General features: G+C 39.7%; 1 protein-coding gene across 3 annotated transcripts in view; it reads right to left on the bottom strand.

Moving 5' to 3' along the window:
- LOC139988344 (uncharacterized) overlaps nucleotides 1-14,932 on the bottom strand; it is a 105,298-nt gene extending 90,366 nt beyond the window's left edge. The window contains exons 1-2 of one of the 3 annotated variants that reach the window (XM_072005644.1): nucleotides 12,515-14,931; nucleotides 6,927-7,046 (exon numbers count right to left, since the gene is read on the bottom strand). In XM_072005644.1, the coding sequence (XP_071861745.1) occupies nucleotides 7,003-7,046; nucleotides 12,515-13,898 (1,428 nt within the window). In that variant the 5' untranslated portion in view covers nucleotides 13,899-14,931 and the 3' untranslated portion in view covers nucleotides 6,927-7,002. Of the gene's footprint in view, nucleotides 1-6,926; nucleotides 7,047-12,514 lie in introns of those variants that run through there. The other 2 variants (XR_011800076.1, XM_072005642.1) reach the window with 2 other exon arrangements.

Genomic DNA, 14,932 nt, shown 5'->3' with positions numbered 1-14,932 from the left:
TTAATAGCAGAAAATCTAGCCGGATAATCGTCCCCACCATATTATTTCAACGTGAAGTAATCCCTCTGTGTCAGAGACATTCCCCGCGTTTCAGCAATGCTGTTTCTTCGTTGCTGAATCCTAGTGAACCACGCTTGCAGTCTCGACTTCCTTTCACTAATAGGTCCTCCATGGACAAACGATCAACAACGAATTCAATTTCTAAACGGCCGATCGAGCAGGTGCGCTGGTCGACGTTATGCCTACAAACTGTCCGTCCGTTAGGGCTGATTCTCATTAGCGGGACGCCAGAGCTTATTCCGTTCGCTTATTAACTGCGGAAAAGCACGCGGCGCGCGCGTATGTGAGCGAGCGATGGAGAAACACGCGCGCGCGCCAACTCGCGCACAATTAATTTAAAAGTTAAATGCTTCGGAACCCCGCGCTCAGGAATACGGCGTTATTAATTACGCAATATTACACTCGTATCTTTCATGCTGTTGCGTTCGAATTATCGTCAAAGAAAGCAGGGACTTGATTCATCAAAGTCGTCCCTTTTGACCGAACGATGCACCAGAGTCGCGTTCGTCTTAAATGGCCTATATGCTTCCTCCTTCCTACGTTCCATCCCGTGTTCCGATCGTTTGTCAATATTAAGCGTACATAGAATCGAACATGTACTTTGCAATATTAGTCGAGTGTACTGCGAGCATTTCTCGATTCATTAATCCTCCTCGCTGTTCGCTTGGGTATAACAATTTGGAGATTATTGTTGTGGCCGTTTGGGAAAATGTATTTTATATGGCAGTTTCTTTTAGATGCTTTGCGCTTTGCACGAGTTGCGTGTTACGCTTGTAAGCTAAAGGTGTGAAAAGAACTTATCTATATGTTTTTGAATAAAAGAACTTATCTATGTGTTTATAAATTCTCCATTACATGTAGATTCCGGATTTTTATGTATTAGGTCGTCCGAATCATTGTCTCGAATTTAAATGAACTGCCTCTCCACGAATGACTCTGATAATAAGTGCAGGTCCCACAAATTGTGGGTATAACGATTTGGAGATTATTGTTGTGACTGTTTGGGAAAGTGTATTTGTTGGAATACAACGATATTTCACGCATAAGCATAAATACCCTACACAGACACCCACACAGGCATTTGAACAGGACACTTACGCAGGTCATACTCATCACTGTATAGAGAGTGGGGTTCACAGTATTTAAGGGATCATGGGTCACTACCTAAGTCTAGTCTGAGAGTAACTGGCCAACTATCAACAATTCTTCTATACGTTGTTAATTATATCACTCGCTTATATACATCAGGTTCTGTAGTTCTGTTTAATAAACATCACACAGGTATTTGAACAGGACACTTACACAAGCCATACTCATCACTGTATAGAGAGTGGGGTTCACAGTATTTAAGGGATCATGGGTCACTACCTAAGTCTAGTCTGAGAGTAACTGGCCAACTATCAACAATTCTTCTATACGTTGTTAATTATATCACTCGCTTATATACATCAGGTTCTGTAGTTCTGTTTAATAAACATCACTGAATATTATTTCAACACAACCATTGTGTCTTCCACAGATTATTAATCTTAACTTCAAGATTAAATTCTAATAGTATTTTTTATTCTAATAGTATAATTCTAATAGTATGGGAGTTTCTTTTAGATGCTTTGCGTTCTGCACGAGTTGCGTGTTACGCTTGCAAGCTAAATATGTGAAAAGAACTTATCTATGCGTTTATAAATTCTTCATTACATGTAGATTTTTATGTATTAGGTCGTCCGGAAAGTTTCTTTCGTTTCATAAGGTAATAATAGTTGAACAACAATTCCTGTTTTATATTATTTTATTGAATTAGGTATGATCCATTTCGTTATATTTCTATTATTTTGCTCGTGCTATTATACTGTTTAATAAACTAATATAAAATAAAAAACACTGTGCGTCTATTATTTCCTTATAAAAGGAAAGAAACTTTTCGGACAACCTAATATTTACAGGAAATTTGAAAGTACAAAGTTGCACAAAATGCACATAACATTGCAAATATATAAAATATCCAGATTATAATGCTTTTTATAATATCTAATAGATAAATCCTGAGTCTAATTATAACATCGGAAAGATGTAACAGGCAAGCGAGCATTATTCTAAAAAATGTAATTCAAGAATAAAAATTAATGGAATAAATTGTTAAAATAAATGAATTAATATTAATATTATAATTTCCATTAATTTTAACTTTCAATTTATTTTATTAATTATTTCATTTGATATCAATATTAGAAATTCAAATTAATAGAAATAGATGTCAAAACCAAAGACTATAAAAAACACTCGAGTAGACAGGAAATAAAAATATTTGTGACTTTGATTTGTAAGATTTCATTCCTTTTATATTCATCACGATGCTCAACGTCGCTCGAATATGAAACGCGATCAGTGCGAATGACAGATAATCTCTGGTGGTGTTGTTGATTCGCGACGAAGAAGACAGGAAGAGGGAAGGGAATATGGCGTTGGCGGTGGTTATCGGCGCAGTGACCGTGTAAAAGTTTGCTCCGTGGCGCGTTACGCCCATAAGTCAGGGGATATTTGAAAGGCGATGCAGCGTTCTGGGGCCAGCAAGTGGATCCCCCGCGGTGCTATACGCTGGCTTGTTAATCGGCCAATGGACATGCCGTTTCGCGTCCAGCTCTGCCTCGGAAATGTTCTTCGTTCTCTTCGCCAGACGATGTGGCCTAAAGGAAACCCACCACCGAGATATCGCCACAATGTCGCCGATTTCTTTCGCGATACCGAGCTCCGGATTAATGTAACGAGAATTTAACGAGTAGCTTACTTTTCGGTGTTGCTTCCCGTATAATGTACCAGTTCGTTGACTTAATGAGCCTCGCCGAGCCTCCTCGTTTCGAGGAAGAATGTATGGGTTGTTTGAAGAGTTCGAAACTTTAGAAAAATTACAAAATAGAAAGATCATAGAAATATCATTCTATCGAACAAAATGTGTATTTTGCTTAACGACCTAGCCAGCTGCAACTTCACGAATATTTTTGAATACCTTTTTCTTCTCCTTCATTAACGAATTTATGTAGCTTTAATCCTAAATTCAACGTTATATTTCAAGTATACTACTTGTAATATGTATATAAAAATTTTGTGTTCTTAGTAAATATATAAAATTGACCATTTTGTATCGAAACTTAATTCCTCATTAATTATATCAATTTAATTTGTTATCGTTGAGATTATTAGATGCATGTGAATACAAAGGAACGTGTGGATAAATTGTAAGGTAGGAAATATGTTTTAAATACTGAAGTGTAAATACAAATCGGAATATAATTGAGCTGATCCAGATCCGCAGCTAGCGGTGTTACTCTATGACTGAAAACCCTCAATCCAACGTCGCCTGTCTACCGTTTATGGTCTGTCTTCGACCCAGTCTTTTGTCTATTTGTTGTCGATGGCTTCAGTGCTTGAGAAAACTAAAAATACCAGATGTAGAGTTTTCTTAGACGCGACGACCACTTCAACAGTTATTAATTAGAAAAACTTTTATTTATCCTCCATTAGTACTTGAACTTAACATTGTCATATTAAATCTTCCTCGTTAATTGATCTTAGCTCACAATATGCAAATCTTATGTCTCTACGTCGCCTTGTTGCAAAATGAAAGCTCTTTCGTTAATCACTCTCAATTTTCAACTGCATTTTCCACAGTACTTTTCAGAGAAAATCTAATCTGCGCCAATACCTTTGTCCGTCGCTGTAATCTCGCGTAATGATAGAATCGTCCCGTAAATCGCATAGAAAATCGTTGCTTCTTAATTACCGGTGTGTATGTACACGTATATCGAGTGATTATGCTTCTATCGACCGGCGACAGCGTAATTTCTCCAGTTCATAACGCCAAACCGCTCCTTTCGAGCGTTTTGAACGTTTCGCGTCTCGTGTCGAATCGCTCGTTCGATCGTATTTACTCGACCGTGGATCTGATTCTCAACGCTTGAGCCAAACGAAAAAGGAGGAAGAGCGATCCTCGGGAACCTGGTCAGATCGAAACAAACGTGATGATATGGTAGCGAAGGCTTGTGATCAGACAAGAATGATAATTACAGGAGTCTTTAATACGTCGTTAAAAGTGATTTTATTTTAACGGCACATGGTGGCGGTGAGGAAATTATTTCCCTCGTTATTGCTGCTACTTTGATTGAAATTTGTAAAAGTTGAATGATTAACGCTGTACAACATCTTCAACAATGTGTGCGTGCCACTGTAACGACGTTCTATTAAGTGAATATTTTTAACACGGGCTCGAGGAAAACGTTAACTTTTGGTTAATCGATTCGAGGAACGAAGTAACAGGCATTTTTCCCAGAGAAAATAGAAAGGGAGAGATAACACATCAGTCTTGATTGTTAAACGCCGACGTGTAAGCTCAATGTTGATAATAACACGTCTTTATTGCGTCAAATTAAACGAAGTACGGCGATATGCAAATCGAAACAACTACGTAGTTCAGTTGTAATTACAGGCTGAAGTCAAGGCAGAGGTTGCATGCTCTCGCCAGCTATCTATGTCTGATGCCTAGATGTAGTACGAGAACTATTAAACCACGAAGAATCGCGAAATATAACGAAAGAGAATAAGAGGGAACGGATAGAGTGAAATGTAACGATGATAACGATAAATAGTAACTGTAAAAATATGCAAAATAATAAAATAATAAATAAAATAATAAAAGTAAGAAATGAATTTAGTTTTTATGAGTCTGAAATATGTTGAAAAGGGTATCAATGAATATCGAGTAGAACGAGATGCAAAAAGAAAATCAGTTGTGGATGTTAAATCAGTCGAATCGATCGAATCGATTTCTTTCACGAAATCGATTCACCGGAAATCTCTAATAACGTAATTTTACGATCGCAAACCATGCGAGGAAGGGAAAGAAATGAGTTTCCCATTAGCGGTCAGCCCGTTATTCCTAAAGTTCGCGTCTCCGCGTGTTCTCGAATAGAATCGATAAATCTTTCTGGTATTTATCACGTCAGAAAGAAAAAGATAGAAAGAGATTTCTCATTGCGTGTCAGCCACAAGTTTCAGCCAGTTTCTTAACAAATCTGCGTCCAACAGGCCGGGTAACACAATACCGCCATTTGTAGCACGACGCGAGACGAAAATGATCGTTACAGGCGATTCGAGTTATCTGAAAATACACTTTACGATATCTGAAACGAACGGAAGCCATTCATAGGTTTCTGTAGTCGCCTCTAGGCCACACACGGACCACGTGAGGCTGATATTATAGGTACACACGGTGCGTGCCTCCTATCCAGAGTTTGTTATCGTGTTCAACCGCCGAGAACGGGAGGCACCTTCGATTTAACCTGAATAAAATCTATGGATCCCACGAGACTGCTCGATATGGAGCAAGCTTTCGCTTCTACACACGTGTTCGATTATCTGCCTACGTATACCTACATAATTCGCATACGCATACTCTTGTAACATTTGATGATTGGATGAGCGTTATTAGATTTTGTATTTTATCCGTAATACGGCTGCGATAGACTTTGGAAATATTTTCCCTTGATAAATTTTAATGTTTGGTTTCGAATAATATCTACATACAGTGGCGAGAAAAATAAAAATGTTCAAACGTGGAAAATAACAAATTCAATGGCTCGAGATTTGTAATTTTGAAATTACAAATTTCAACTCGGGATCGTCTTGGTAATTTCTGCGAGTTTAACTAGTGATAGATTTTGGAAATATTTTCCCTTGATAAATTTTAATGTTTCATTTCGAATAATATCTACATACAGTGGCTAGAAAAATAGAAATGTTCAAACGTGGAAAATAACAAATTCAATGGCTCGAGATTTGTAATTTTGAAATTACAAATTTAAACTTGGGATGGTCTTGGTAATTTCTGCGAGTTGGACTAGTGGTAGATTTTGGAGATATTTTCCCTTGATAAATTTTAATGTTTGATTTCGAATAATATCTACATACAGTGGCGAGAAAAATAGAAATGTTCAAACGTGGAAAATAACAAATTCAATGGCTCGAGATTTGTAACTTTGAAATTACAAATTTCAACTTTGGATCGTCTTGGTAATTCCTGCGAGTTGGACTAGTGATAGATTTTGGAAATATTTTCCCTTGATAAATTTTAATGTTTCATTTCGAATAATATCTACATACAGTGGCGAGAAAAATAGAAATGTTCAAACGTGGAAAATAATAAAATTCAACGGGTGGAAAAATTTTGAAATTACATATTTCAACTTCGGATCGTCTTGGTAATTCCTGCGAGTTGGACTTGGTGTACACGTATTGGTTGTCTTGTCCAATCAGTTGAACAAGGGTATAGTAGTTAGAGCGGGTAGAGAGCGCGACGCGAGCCAGCCTTGCAAATTAATGTCTCTTTATTTCGTAGCGTACATTTCGTTAAAGCTTGATTTATCACCATATAGCTCGCGTTTGCCTTTTTATCGGTCGATCGCCCGCGGCCTCGATCGTTCCTTTAATTATGCAACGCCGTATGGATCCTATTCGTGGCCTGAAGCTAATAATAACGATCGAAGACCACGCGCGATCTCGTTTCCTTTCCTTGCGCGAGATTCCGCCGTTCTTTTTCTTCGATTTCTTGTTCTGCGGGGTGAACATTGATAAAACGTGCGGCTAAGATCACGCCCAAAGCTGCATACGGCATAAATACATTGCTCAAAACTATCAGAGAATCAGATTTCTAAGTCAGATATCAGATCCTAATGAAATATGCCGCGTTAAACTCCGTGCTGTTTCGTTCGGGCTCGTTTCACCCGAGATGAGTTCAATTTAAATACAAAACTGATGTATGGACGTTATTATGAGTTGTGTAGGATATGGAATTGGTAAATGCATAAATGCAGTTTGGATAATTCTATTCGTAAAACTTTACTTTCCTCATGATACATAAATAGCTTGGAAGAAATGTGGTACAAGTGACGATCTTTATTGTCTGTCTTGTATCTTCATTTTAAGAAAAGTAGAGAAATCTTTGTTTCTAAAAATTAAAATACTTATACGTTTTTCTAAACACCTACAAATTTTATAAATTATGAACGTGTATGTTATCTATTCTTCCCTGGATTTATCTTACTCGTGGAAACAGTTCACTTATACTGCTTTTCCACCAAATGTGAGCGTCTCGTTCACGAGTCAATGAAAATGAAAATACGTTTGAACTCAACTTTTTTGTTATCGTAAACTTTCAACAAATGAACTGTTGGAAGCACTTATCAATATCTTCATGTTATTCTGCGAGCACTCAATCAAATTAAACCTCTTTCGATAAAAATAAAAATCCTTTTCGTAAAAAGAAATGCAAGCATTTTACTCCTACGAGTGACCAAGATGCACAATTAACTTGATTCTTTGTTTTATAGAAAATATTCTTTTCTCGGAAGAGCGATCGTTTCTCATATCGCGAATATTTTTACTCGATTGAAAAGTCCGCGCATTAATGACAGTTCCTGCTAATCAGAACGGGTTCATAGCCCTTTCTCCTCGTTAAGAGAGAGCAACGGTTTCCTATTTGTCGCATTCGCCGAGAATATCGGCCATTTATCGCGAACCACCGCCACCGTGAACGAATTTACCTGGTTTTTCTTCGTTCGCGACTTTCAGCAGCAACGATTTCTTTACCATTTCCTCCTGACACCGCTCGTTGTCCCGTTAATGGAAATATCTTCCGTATACGTTACTCAGCCCAGAAAGCTAATTAACCATAACTTTCCGTAAATGGATATAACATGCGATATTCCCCTTTTATTGGCTAATCGCCTTCAAGTAGTAATGATTATATATATATATTTCTACAGGGAAATTTTATGTTATTTCTAGTTACACACCTTCTTTTATAGGCAGGATTTATCGTTATCGGTCGTCAAATGGTACTTCGAATATCAGAAAATAACAAATTTGTTCATAAGTTCGGTCGTTTTTCTTTTATTAAGAGTTTTATATAGAACTGAAATGTTATATATAGAAAAGAATGATGAGTTCAGTTGTAAACATATTTCTTCTCGCTTTCTACTGCTTCTTATTCAATAATTAATTCTTATTTAGAAACTAATTTTTCTATCGTCAACTTCATAAAATCTCGCTAATTTTAATTTTCTAAAAGAACATCTCCATTTCTTTTTCACCACTCCGTCAATTTTCTTCAAGTTAAATATTAATCAAGAAGTTAATAAAGAAAATAATTTCCATTGCTTCTTATTCAATAATTAATTCTTATTTAGAAACTAATTTTTCTATCGTCAACTTCATAAAATCTCGCTAATTTTAAATTTGTAAAAGAACATCTCCATTTCTTTTTCACCACTCCGTCTATTTTCTTCAAGTTAAATATTAATCAAGAAGTTAATAAAGAAAATAATTTCCATTGCTTCTTATTCAATAATTAATTCTTATTTAGAAACTAATTTTTCTATCGTTAACTTCGTAAAATCTCGCTAATTTTAAATTTGTAAAAGAACATCTCCATTTCTTTTTCACCACTCCGTCAATTTTCTTCAAGTTAAATATTAATCAAAAAAATAAAGAAAATAGTTTCCACTGCTTCTTATGCAATAATTAATTCTTATTTAGAAATTAATTTTTCTATCGTCAACTTCATAAAATCTCGCTAATTTTAAATTTGTAAAAGAACATCTCCATTTCTTTTTCACCACTCCGTCAATTTTCTTCAAGTTAAATATTAATCAAGAAGGTAATAAAGAAAATAGTTTTCACAGGTTAAGAACGATACTTAGAAACGCGATTTTGAAGAAACGATAAACGACCGAACGAATGGACGACGAAACGAATAGACCACGCGACGAAATCTTGTAATTTGGTTGATTGGTCGTTGAACCAGCGAATAATTAAGGAAAATTAACAACAACCAGGTCCCTAATAGTCACGATGATGTTTGTAACGACCAGAGACGAGGAGAGATTCGTATCGGCGCACGAAAGTTGCATAATTCCCTCGGCAGTCACGAGAAACACCGATCTAATCGTGTTTCGAGATGACCGTCTGACTAAAATTCTAGTTTTACTTAACGACACGTCGCGCGTCTCGACTGTACTATGCGGCGTTGATTTCCTTCGAGAATCGAGTCCCTGTCGCGGCACCGTAAAACCACTGGTCGAGGTAATTAATAACGAATTTATCCCGGTGATAAGGTGGTCTGGAGTACGACGCCTCGTAAGCGTATCTCGTTGATTTGACTGACCGGCAATAAAGCACCATTAACACTGTCCAACATTTTTCACGGAGTGCAAAGTGCTAAATTATAAAGTCACCGTGGAGAACCAGATCAAATGCGATATTTCTTGCCCTCGTGATCTCCCGCTCTTCTCTTTTCCTTGCTAAACTAGTTCTTTTCTATAAAGAAGCCACACGTCGATATACGATGTCTCATTGGGCAATTTATTCATCATATTGTACAAAGATAAATGGTTGGCTAGTGGAAGGAAGATTGGTCCGTTTAGTTATAGCTACATTGCGAATGTTTAGATATTTATGGAGAATTTAAAGATGCTCAGATTGAAAAAATATCTAACATGTATCTCGAATATATCGAAAATAAATATGTAGCATTTCTTCGTGTTGTTGCTAATTATAGCGCGTTAAACATATTTTCTGTCACATAAATATAAAAATACGGCACACGAGCTTTTATTACTAGTTGAAATTATACTATTGGAACACGTCAGCTTTCTATCTTGCAATTTTTATAAATTTAACCAGTGTCAGTGATCAATTTAATCAAGATAACCATAGACGTTTTATGGATATTTATACAGTGGAATATTTTTAACAATTTATTAAGTCTCGCTAGGCATCTTCCCGCTATCAACGTAACTAATTTCCGATTTCTCTGTAAACCGACATTGACGAGGTTTCCGTTTGAATATTAAGTGCACGCGTGGGCGCAGAAAGAACACATAGAGTGGTGTTCCAACCTGTGATATCAAGCGGCACGACCGGTGCAATAACAGTGATTAAGCTTTATCGTGACCGTTTCAACGGACTATTTATCTGTCGGCCGCGAAATTACGCGCTGTAAAGACATAATAGGAACGTGATCCAATATTGTCGTTCGTCCACGGTGGGTGCTCGGGCGGTTGAAACTGGCCACGCAAAAACTACCGGTTATTAATCGGGAATTTAGCACTTTTATGTGTTCCGCCGACCGTACGACTTCATTCAACGAATAGATCGCAATGACAACGCGACAAACGTTTTTGATTCCACTTCCCTCTTTCTATATCCTGTTTCAATGCCCTCACATTTAATATTCAACGTTTGATAATTATTAAGATAGAAGTCGATCAGTTTTCTGCACCTCTGATCATTTCGAAACCAATATTTACCTAATCGAATAAATTTCTATCAACCGAATTCGCTTATCTATATGCGAATTCCTCTTATTGGAACAAACAATCATAATTAGGAGAAAGCAATCGATATACTCCAGTTATGCAATTTATCGCCAACAGGTCCAAACAAATAAATTCCACTGAGTAAATTTTCTTCATAAACAGGCTTATCTACTTAAAAAAAAAAAAAAAAAAAAAAAAAATCTGAAAGACTAACGCGAATCACTTTCGAATAGAGAGCTGGAATCAGAGTAGCTACACGCGAAAGTGCGTGTGCCGATGGTAAGAAAAATTGATCCGTGAGAAATTCGTGGCATTCCCATTAGTCGTTTCCTAACGTTGCACTGCAGCCGACTATTAAAATACAATAGGGTAGCAAGGCGACGGATTCGCGCCGGTTGTGTTATGCCTTTGATTTTTTTCTAACACAATACCTATCGAGCTGCGGACAGCAATAATTTTCACCGAGCACGCATCCATGGTATATACGCGGTAGCTCCTTGTGCAAAAAGGGACAAGCACGACGAAAGGACGCAACGCGGCAGCAACCGCCGCACGTTTGGAAAACAGAAAACCGATCTAATAGGGTGCGATTATTTACCGATGGTTTGCATAAGAATACGACAACTGAATGACCTATAGGAAATTGTTGTTACGCATACAAAAGCCGAGAGAAATAGTTGGTTGCATATCGCGGTTGATTTATGGGGCAGAGAGCAGCTTATTTCTCCGAGTGCTTAACAATTGTTTCCTGACAATGAGCGTATATCAGATATGAGTGACACGAAGAAACGTTTTCTACCATTCATCAAGCTGGCACTCGGTCGGTGAGTAAAGTAATTACACGTTTTCCTGTGTCGTTTGAAAGGGTCATCCATCTGCTCGAAACCGGGGAAACAATTCCGCCAAGACGTCCAATCGCGACAAAATAAATCTCTAATTAGCCCGTTTGGTAGAAGGAAGTTCGATTTCGTACGTGAAACGCTGGGCTCGTTTCAACGCTAGGGGAACGCCTGCTAAAAGGCTCGTTGAATATTCAGGAATAAAAGTTGATCGAGCAAAGATGCTCGAATGAAATGGTAATTTTTACGTGAAATCATACGTCTTGTTGTGCTAATTAAACGTACATCTTAATTAAGTCGGCATATAGTTAGATATAGATATAGTGGCTTGTTCTTTGTGTTACACCATGAGACTGTGTTGAATTTTAATGTTTTTTTTTTTTTCTATGTTTCGAGGTTCGATGAATTATTAATATCTCAATTAAAATCGGTGCTCTTCTATCTCAATCGTGAATCAGATTCAAGGAATGAATATTATTCATTCTAGCAGTATCGTCACGAAAACATTTTTGCCAGGTACTTTGGAATAATTAGTTAACCGTCGAAGTTAGAAAAAGATAATCTAAATAAAATTGTCGAAATCGTGACAGAGCAATATCCCACAATAACCGAGCCCTTATATAACGACGATTTCTTTCAGACCAAGGAATATAATTCTTTTATAGCGTTCGAATCTCACGAGTTGATGAACTTTGGACCATTATACTGTTCTAATGAGAAATTCCATTATACCGGAGCGATCGCTGACAACGAGCGCTTATCCATTAGTAGTTTAATCATTTGCGCTCCTCCACGAAAATCGCTCGAACGTCAAACACAACGTAGTAAATTCTGCACGAAATAAATTCAACGGGAATCACGAGCAAGCACAGGAAATACCATTGATTATACTATTAACTGACCTTTTCTTATTTAACCGCCACGATGGAAATTTATCTGCAAACCGGCTAAACCGATCGACGTTATACCTCATCGTATCGATTCGCAAAGATGTTACGTAAAACCAGCAACGTGAGACTATTTTAACTTCCATAAGTTAAAAATTGCCCCTGAGAATTCATTGTAGCGGCTAGTTAACGAACCCGCTGTATCGGTACTTGACATTTTTACACGCTGTAAACCGAATACTAATAGCTTCCCCTCTGTTATCTACCATCTACACAGACGTTAATGACTGTCGTTAGAAAAGACTCCGTTCTCCTAGCACGGTTCTCGCTTCGAGGAACGATCGTAACAGAGAACAGAACTCACCAGAGGAAGGTCGATCCGAGTATCTGGTGCAGTAGACCCAGGCAGGCCACGGTAACTGCTTTCCAGGATCGGTCACAGGTGGTACAGGCGTGTTCGAGGCAGGATTCCCGGTCGCTACACCGCCACCGGACGAGGTATTGGTCGTCGAGCTTGTTTCCGAGCTACTCTTCTCCGTGGTTTCGGTAGTCGACTCTAGAAAGTCCTTGGTCAAGTCAATGGGCCTCGAGCTGACCTTCTTCGGCCGAGACTTCTTCAATGATATGGGATCGGTGATCCTCCTACCGAAGTCCGCCTTGAGTATGTTGTCTATACTGAACTTCAAGCCGGCCTGATGCTGCAGATTGTTGTTGTTATTATGGTTATTATGATGGTTACTGTTATTGATGCCATTATTCTGAACTCCATTGGCGCCATGCATCGTCCTTCCGTTTTCCTCTCTCGCCCCGGGTGAGGAAGGGCTGCCAGGTTCCCTTTGAAGAATCTTGCTGACCGAAAGTCGATGCTGGTGAACCGAGTTCGCCGGAACGTGTTGTATCTGGGACGTCTGATGAAGGTGAACGTGGCTGTTCGCGTGATGCAAATGCTGGCCAGGATGAGGCATTAGCGACGCGGTTTCTCGAGGATCTCTGCAGGCTGTTGGATGGAGAACAGGAGTGGTCGCTTGCAGACCGGTAACTGTCATGGCCGACGGTGGTGACAACGACAGTCTGGTCACTAGAGGAACGCTGATCGGAGTCCGGTGAAGCCTTTCCACGGTCGGGTAAACGATCTCGTGACTCAGACTATGCTGAACTCGAGTAGGATAGTCGGGAATCTCGGTTTCCCTCGATGAATATCGTGGTAGCAAGTGTGCAGGATGATTGGATTGATACCTGGGCAATATGACCTCTTGAATCGCTTCGGGCCGTCCCGGGGACGATGCAGTGGCTGAAGACGAAGCCGGTGACCTGACTGAGGATGCCGTGGGCGATGACGGTGGCTGACTGTACGCCGGTGGACTCGGTGCTGAGATGTGATTACCGGTTCGTTGATAGAACGCATCGTTACAGCTCGTTGAACTAGAAGGCGATGGTGTCGCCGATGTCCTCGTGTTCTCCTCGTCGCGAAAGTCACCGCGACTGCTCGCCGATTCCTGCTCGTACCTGACCGAGCTACAACCACGGATTCCAACGACGCTTGTGGGCGTCGGTTCGCTACCGACGCTCAACACTTCGCTGGTGTCGCTTTCGCAATCGCTGTCAGGGTTGTTGCCGTCACTTCCTCGTATCTGATCCCGTTTCTCGGACTCGTCGGGCTCCAGCCTGGCCGCTAGATAATTCTGCCTGATCTCATGGAGATCGTTCGAATCTAAACCGGTGGATGATTCCGGTGGTGTGTTCGACATGTTTCCCTTTCTTTTTCTTTTTTATTTCTTTTTCTTCTTAACAAGATTTCTTTCGTGTTTTACCGAGTTGATCGGTGCGAAAATATTAAATCTTGTTTTATGTCTTTGACTCTTCCATGACGACTGCTAAACACTCGTCTTCGCTTTGTCCCTCGATCTACGTGACAATTTGGATTTCAGATCGTTACCTAACGGATTCCATCCGCTGCAAGTTGCCTGGAGGGATCATTGTCTTCGTACAGGGCACCTGTCCGATCATTGGCCACCTGTAAATCGTTAACGACCAATCTCTGATGTCCTACTCGCATAGTGTCTCAGAATTCTATCATAGAATACACACTTCACGACGGAAACTTTGAAATACTCGCGCACGCTTCAGTTATTTCCCGAGCACAAAGTACTCTTCCCTCAGTTTCTTTGCCGACGGACACTGTTCAAGCCAGTTCATGACGGATTGCCACCACGAGGTTCGCGTTTATCTCTCATCTTCCCCCGATAACCTATCCTCCGGGCGTAATACACTAAGAACCAGTCCACCCGAGCCACCAGCTCATTACTTCAACGGACAGTCCAACCGACAACGAACCGTATCGTCCTCATCGATGCTTCTCGTCATCACTAACTTTTCGTACCTTAACTTCAAAATCTTCCCCATACGTCCATAATCCATTGCACTCTCACTTTCGCGTTCACCCTTGTACCGGGTGGTTCTTTTAATCTAAATTAGGCGTACAGGGGAGTCGTGCCCACCGTGGCGATAAACTGAACCGTGTGAACGCGCACGATACGCGCACTACCAGTCGACGAGCAGGAAACCGAGGCGAAAACACAGGCCAACGGTTCGGACGAAGCAAGCAGATCGGAAGGAGAGACGAAGAGACGCGATGCTCCGGATGATCGGTGGAAACGTGGCGAGTTGGTTACACGGCGCTGGTAGAGACGCGGGTTTCAACGGAACCGTTGTGCGACGCTGTGGATCCAGGCCAGGCTGGTTGTCCAGTTGGTTGCCGCGAAGCGTCTGCGGCGAGGAAGCG

This window comes from Bombus fervidus, chromosome 6 (assembly GCF_041682495.2).
Source record: "Bombus fervidus isolate BK054 chromosome 6, iyBomFerv1, whole genome shotgun sequence".
Classification (NCBI taxonomy): Eukaryota; Metazoa; Arthropoda; class Insecta; order Hymenoptera; family Apidae; genus Bombus; species Bombus fervidus.
Note: the sequence above shows the minus strand (reverse complement) of the source record. Positions and strands in the feature narration are given on the sequence as shown.